The sequence below is a fragment of the Sylvia atricapilla genome, chromosome 20, assembly GCF_009819655.1.
Source record: "Sylvia atricapilla isolate bSylAtr1 chromosome 20, bSylAtr1.pri, whole genome shotgun sequence".
In the NCBI taxonomy this organism is placed as follows: domain Eukaryota; kingdom Metazoa; phylum Chordata; class Aves; order Passeriformes; family Sylviidae; genus Sylvia; species Sylvia atricapilla.
Window position 1 is genome coordinate 5023705 of NC_089159.1, and position 6679 is coordinate 5030383.

At 62.8% G+C, this 6679-nt stretch overlaps 1 protein-coding gene across 1 annotated transcript; it reads right to left on the minus strand.

The window, feature by feature from the left end:
* Positions 1–1008: 1008 nt before the first annotated feature.
* On the minus strand, positions 1009–2742 carry HSPB1 (heat shock protein family B (small) member 1). The gene is made up of 3 exons (XM_066333226.1): positions 2348–2742; positions 1535–1598; positions 1009–1333 (listed from the first exon to the last, which is right to left on the minus strand). The coding sequence occupies exons 1-3, from the start codon at positions 2706–2708 to the stop codon at positions 1174–1176; spliced, it is 585 nt and encodes a 194-aa protein (XP_066189323.1). The 5' UTR covers positions 2709–2742; the 3' UTR covers positions 1009–1173.
* Positions 2743–6679: the final 3937 nt, after the last annotated feature.

The window sequence follows — 6679 nt, forward strand, 5'->3', positions numbered from 1 at the left end:
CTGCCTGAGACCTGCCAAACTCATCCCACCCGAGGCTGCTGGGAGAGGGGCTGGGGGGCAGGAGCTCAGGGGGCACGTGGAGCCCCCCGAGCTCCGAGAGGAGCCTCGCAGCTGCAGGATTCCTCCCAGGTCACCGTCTGCAGCGGGATGACTCAGGGGGGATTAGTGGGATTTGACGGAACAGGGAACATCGCGGGACATCGTGGGCCTGACCTCGGCCATGTAGGGCCAGTCCTGCCCTGAGCCCCGGGGGCAGGGAGGGCACAGGGGACACGGGGCCAGCCAGGCCGAAGGGCACCGGGACCACAGGCCAGCCCCTCCTCAGCCCCCCAGGGAGCTGCAGCCCCTGAGCTGAACCCCCAGCCCAGCCCCTCAGACTATGGGGGGGAGGAAGGGAAGCACTGGGCTGCACTGCTGGGGTGGGTTCTGGCCCCTGTTTGCCCTCTGACCCGACTTGGCTTTCAGGGATGCAGCATCCCAGGATGGTGACACTGGGGATGTGGAAACCCCAAATATTCTGACAGGGAAACTCTGAGTGTGGGAGAGCAGGGATAAGGAGACTCACTGTGCTGAGAGCTGGAATTGGAGACACTCGGGATGTAGGAGACCCAGATTGTGAAAAACTGGGATGCTGAGCCAGGGATGTTGGACACGTGGCATGTGAACACCAGAGATGTTGGAGATCTGGGATGTAAAGCCCCCAGAAGGCTGGAGGGGGATATGGAGAGCTGAGAGGTAGAACACCCCGGTGTGGGATATTCAGGATAGGGAGACTCAGGGTGTGAAGTCTGGGTCACCGACCCCAGCACGCTGAGCCCAGGTTGTGAAGACTTGGGATGAGAACACCAGGGATGTGGAGCCCTGGATTACAGCCCCCAAGTGCCGGGCAGGGCTCGGGGACCCTCCTGCCGTCCCCTCTGGCCCCGTCCCGGTGCTCTGGTCCCGCTGCAGCTCCCAGCAGGAATGGCACAGCCGTGGTGCCGGGGGCGGACACGCCACAAGGACAGGTTTCTTTCACCAGCTTTTATTCCGGCTGATTCTTCACATTTATTCTAGGCACTCAGTGGCAGGGCGAGTACAAAATCAACAGTAAAAAGGGGGTGGGGGTGTGAGGGGGCAGCTGGGGGCGGGGAGGCAGTGGCGGCTTCTCCTCTTCCTCCTCCTCGGTTCCGCCTACTTCTTGGCCGGCTCCTTGGCTTGGCTCTCCACGGTGACGGGGATGGTGATTTCGGCAGACTGGATGGCGGGTTTGGGCAGGGGAGCCTCCACCGTCAGCATTCCATCGGGAGACAGCGAGGACCGCACGGCCGTGGCTTCGACGCCAGGGGGAAGGCTGGGAGGGGAGGAAAAGGCTGCAGCACCAACTCAGGGGATGCAATGCTCAGCCCCAAATTGCTCCCTCTCCCCTCCCAGTTGGGCTGAGCAGCATTCCCGGTTTGGCCAGTAGGATTTGGAGGGCGTGGGTGAGTGGGAAAACGTCCCCAAAGACATCAGGGGGCTGTGCCAGGTGTCTCCCCTCCTCCCTGGTACTTACGTGTATTTTCGGGTGAAGCACCTGGAGATGAAGCCGTGTTCATCCTGCTTCTCCTCGTGTTTGCCTGGAAAAAACCAAAACCACGCCATGGTTGGAAGGGACTGGCTGGGTGGGAACCTTCCTGCCCCACCCCAACACTTGTGAGGGGCTGATCCTGCCCACCCTGGGGATTTTGTCATAATATCAGCCTGGACAAACTTGGGGGCACCAGGGTCTGCAGGGCCACTCAGGGTGCAGCCCCCAAATTCAAGCTGAGGGAAGGGCAGTGCCAGGAGCTGGGGGTGGCCCAAGGGGCCCAACAGTGGCCCCACAGCTTGGCAGGGCTGAAGACTGAGCACTCCCCTCTCCCTGGGGCTGCACCCCGAATTCATCTGCCTGGGGAATTGCCCCCATTCCTTGCAGACCCCCCCTCAGGCAGCAGGGAGAACATCCTGGCCTCGTGCCACGGATCTGGCCTTTGTCACGGCATCCAGGGCGCTGTGGGGGAGCACAGGGGCTGTGGGGCTCGGGACACCCCTCGTCACCCCCGGGTCCCTCCCCGTGTCCTTCCAGAAGAGCAGCACGGGGTCAGTGTGTGGGGCTGGGAGAGTCTGAGCCCCTGAGTGCGCCCTGAGACCGAGCTGGGCCTTCCTCTGTGCCTCGATTTTCTCTTTCCCTTTTCCCCCTTCTCTCCTCTCCTCCATCTCCTTCTGCCTTTCCTTCCCTCACTTCCCATCCCTTATTCCACCCTTTTCCCCCCTAAGCAAAGCTCCAGGCGTGGCTGCAGCCGCCCCATCCCGGCAACACCCCGCAGAGCCCCAACCCAGCACCCACCGGTTATCTCCACGATATTATCCTTGGTCTTCACCACCAGCTCCTCAGGTGCGAAGTGGTTGACGTCCAAGGTGACCTTCCAGCTGTCGGCGGTCTGGCGGATCTCGGAGATGCCGCTGCTCAGCTGCCGGCTCAGCGCCTGGCCGAAGGGCGAGCCCGGCGCCGGCAGCAGGGCGCTCTCCCGGGGCAGCAGGCGGAAATATCCCGGCCAGGCGCTGCCGCTGGGCCACTTGTACCAATCCTCGGGGATGTGCGGCATCCCAAAGGACTGGTCGAAGAGGCGGCTGCCATGGTACCAGTCGCGGAAGGGATCCCAGCTGGGGCTGCGCAGGAAGGTGAAGGGGACGCGGCGCTCGGCCATGGTGCGTGAGGCTTGCCGGGGGGAGCGGCTGCCGGGGCCTTATGAAGAGGGCCCGGGGTTATTTTTAGCCGGGCCGCTCAGCTGGCTATTAATGGAAATCGCGGCAGCCCCGGGGAAGGGACGAGAAAGTTGTCCGGAGGTTGGGGCGGCCGCACGCAGCCGCGGTGGGTGGGAGCGCAGGAGCTGGCCGGCAGCCTCCAGCCTTCCCTGCCAAGGAAATGTCCATCCTCCTTTCATCGTGAGAGCCTTGGCCTGGTTGGGAGTGATGGATGGCCCTTGGAGTGGCTCCCGGCCTCTCCCGCCTGCCTTGCCCGGAAAACAATCCGCAGGATGCGGCCCCGTGGCAGCAGAGAAGGGGCTGGGGCCGGGCCAGCGCCTGGGGAACGGCGGGGCTGAGTCAGAGCAGGAGGGCGTGAGTGGCCCTGCACTGCGTCAGCGCCGCCAGAAGGTTCCAGAGCCCCCCAGCTCCTGGTCACCCACCAGCAGAAGGTTCCAGAGCCCCCCAGCTCCTGGTCACCCACCAGCAGAAGGTTCCAGAGCCCCCCAGCTATTGGTCACCCATCACGGAGAAGGTTCCAGAGCCCCCCAGCTCCTGGTCACCCACCAGCAGAAGGTTCCAGAGCCCCCCCAGCTCCTGGTCATTCACCTGCCAGAAGGTTCCAGAGCCCCCCCAGCTCCTGGTCATTCACCTGCCAGAAGGTTCCTGAGCCCCCCAGCTATTGGTCATCCATCACCCAGAAGGTCCCAGAGCCCCCCCAGCTCCTGGTCACCCACCAGCAGAAGGTTCCAGAGCCCCCCAGCTCCTGGTCACCCACCAGCAGAAGGTTCCAGAGTCCCCCAGCTCCTGGTCACCCACCAGCAGAAGGTTCCAGAGCCCCCCAGCTCCTGGTCACCCATCAACAGAATGTTCCAGAGCCCCCCCAGCCCTCTGTGACTCCAGTGATCAGCACCGTGGGTAGGAAACCCCAGCACCAATTTGGGCTGCTCCAGTCCCCATGAGTGGGGGTCCCTGAGGCCCTTGGTGAGGGGCTTGGGGGCCGATGGGACCTGTAGGGGATGTTTGGGGCTTACAGGACCCTGTGGGGGCCAGTGGGGACGGAGGGGCTGATTGTGATAATGGGGTTGGGGCGCTCTAGGGGGGCAGAGGGACTGGGGGGGACAGGGGGGCTGGAAGGGGCAGCATCCTCTCATCCAATGAGTGTCTCTGCACGCCTGGCACCCGGGAAGGGATTCCCATTTGGGGCCAGACCCCAAGCTCCCATCCTGGGGAAGGCCGTTTCCCAGCCCAGCAAGCCAAGCAGCTCCGGGACCCCGTTCCCTCTGCCCAGTTCCCCTCTGCCTTCAGAGGAGAAGGAGGTGGGTGACAGCTGAGCCCCGACACACTCAGTGCATGAATGAGTGACCTCCAGCAGTGTGGGGGGATGCAGCAGCGGGAAGTTTGGGAGTGTCCTTTGCCTGGGACAGAGCCAGTGCTGCCCCTGGAATGGCAGTGAGGGGGAAGGGGCTGTGGGGAGCACATGTGGGGCTGTGGCAGGCTGGGGCCAGGGGAACCAGGGGAAGAAGGAGCACTGCAGAGGGGAGGGAGTGGGAGGGACGAGGGAGGGAGGGGAGAGGTGCAGGCGGGGATGCAAGCAGGGATGCAGGGAAATGGAGGGAATGCAGGGAAGGATGCAGAGGAAGATGCTGGGAGGGAGGGGAGGGATCAGAGCAGGGATGCAGGAAGGAATGAAAGGGTTGCAGGTGGGAATGCAGGAAGGGATGCAGGGGAATGGGAGGGATACAGGCAGGAACGCAGGGAGGAGCAGGGAAGGATGGGAGGGATCAGGAGAGGGATGCGGGAGGTATGGAACGGATGGGAGAGTTGCAGGCAAATGGGAGGGGCGCAGGGAGGGATGCCGGGAGGTGGGAGAGAGGGGAGGGATGCAGGGATGCAGGCAGAGATGCAGATAAGGATGCAGGGAGGGATGCAGGCACGATGGATGGGAGCTGCAGACAAACGGGAGTGACGCAGGGAAGGATGCAGGGAGCCAGGAGGACGGCAAGGAGCCACGGAGGGTTCTCCCCACACACAACAGGATCCTCGGTGGGATCAGACACAAAACTCCCGATGCTGCTCCGCATGGAGCCAGAGGGAAGAGCGGGAAGGATCCGGAGGGAGCAGGGTGACCCTGCCGTGCTCCCGGCAGAAAGAAACCTCTCCGTGCCCAGCAGAGTAATTTACAATATATACTGTATATTTATTATAATTGCACCAGCTCACGGCATCTACAGCTGTACTCACAACCCAGAGAGAGAGCGCACGCGCGACAGGAAAATACTGAAGTATTTCTACAGAGTATTTGTTCCAGTTGGCTCCCTCCGCGGCAGGAGACAGAGACTGTAAAAGAGGAAGACTGGAATTTTTCCCTGATGTGCTGGCTGGTCCGCGGCGCCGCTGCAGTCGGGTCTCGGGTTTCTTGGGAGCCGCGGCCCCACGGGGGCTGCAGGGCTGGGGCTGCGGCCGCTGAGGGAATCCCCCGCTGCTGGCTTGGGTTCGGATGTTCTCAGGGGATTCCGCCCTCTCCCAGCAGGATCGGGGGGCTCCAGCGGCCAGTCTGAGCTTCCCGTGGGGCGATGGGGGGGGATACGGGGGCTGTGGGGCAGCAGCTGGAATTGCTGGGATGGTTTTTGGAGCGCGTGGCTCAGGGTTTGTAGAGATGCTGGGGGAACTCATGTCCTCCACCTCCGCAGGCTCCAGGAGAGCAGGACCTTTTGTCTCCTCCTCCTGCCACAGTTCATCCAGAGCCGCCACCTTGCCCCGAGCTGGCACGTGGGGACAAGCTCCACCATGGAGTGCCACGAGTGTGTCCCCTCCTTACCTGTTCACCCCATTTCTAACACCTCTGCTTGTTCAGGTGGCTGGGACACCCAGGGGCTGGCACCCATCACTGCCCAGCTACTGGGATTCTTCTCCAAGGGCTGGTGAATCCTCAGCCTCTGGCTGAGCCTGGACATGCCAGGTTTGGGAGGCTGGCCCTGAAGTGCCCCTTTGCTCCCACCTCTGCCATCCCTGATCCTCTGGTTCATCAGGCCACGGCTAACGAGGCTGAGCTGGACTCCAAAGGATCTTCCCCATCCCGGCTGGCTGGAAAGCAGCGCCAAGCGGGATGGCCAAAGCCGGGGGCAGCGGGTTAATCCGGGCAGCTGCTCTCCCACCCAGGGAGGCTCATCCCCATTGTCCTGCTCCAGCCATCCGGAAAACGCGGGGCCACCGGGATTAAACACCGACCTGCCCGGGGGCCACCACTGTCCTCAGCGCCTGGGGGGCTTTTTTTTGTTTTGTTTTGGTTTTTTTTGGAAATCAGCAAAATCCTGCAAAACCTGGGCTGCGGGCCAAGCCCGGGACCCTCCTGCCTCTCTCTTCCCATAATTCAGTTTAAAAAGCAGCCACTTTTCCCCCAGAGCAGGAGGGGACTGGGGGCTGCGAGCCCAGAGGTGGGACAGGCCGTGCCAACACCAGAGGGTGGCTGGATGCACCCCCAGGAGGGGAAAACCCCCTGCCCAGCCCTGGGTCCTGCAGCTCCCTCCTCCTGGGGGTGACAGCTCGGTGCCCCCCAGACTGGGTGGGGTGGGTGGGTGCCAGGGCCTGAGCTGGGACGAGCAGCGTTTTTCCCTGGATCTCCTCGCTTGGGAAGAGACTTGAAGGTGCTGCCGCCTTTGTTCATCCATGGCTCGGCGTGTGCTCAGGTCTGGGGGCACCCCAGAATATTTTGCAGTGCCTCTGTCCCCCATGACACCCTGGGGACAACTTCACTGGGGGAAACAGGGTCTTGCTCACCTCTGGTTGGCATCACACCCTCCATCTGAGCCTTCCTTCCCCCTTCCCCCACCTCCCCGGGATGCTCTTGTGCTAAAAAACAGTCAAACCAAACCAAAAAAAGCACAGAGGGGCCCCAGAGGTGTCCCCAGCCACCCCCACCCGCTGGCCCCAA

Excerpts from the sequence above, each read along its gene's own strand:
- HSPB1 (XM_066333226.1), bottom strand. The coding sequence starts at position 2,708 with ATGGCCGAGCGCCGCGTCCCCTTCACCTTCCTGCGCAGCCCCAGCTGG. Across the intron at positions 1,599-2,347 it reads TAATATCGTGGAGATAACCG|GCAAACACGAGGAGAAGCAG; the intron begins GTGGGTGCTGGG and ends GGTTTTTTCCAG. Across the intron at positions 1,334-1,534 it reads TGCTTCACCCGAAAATACAC|CCTTCCCCCTGGCGTCGAAG; the intron begins GTAAGTACCAGG and ends CTCCCCTCCCAG.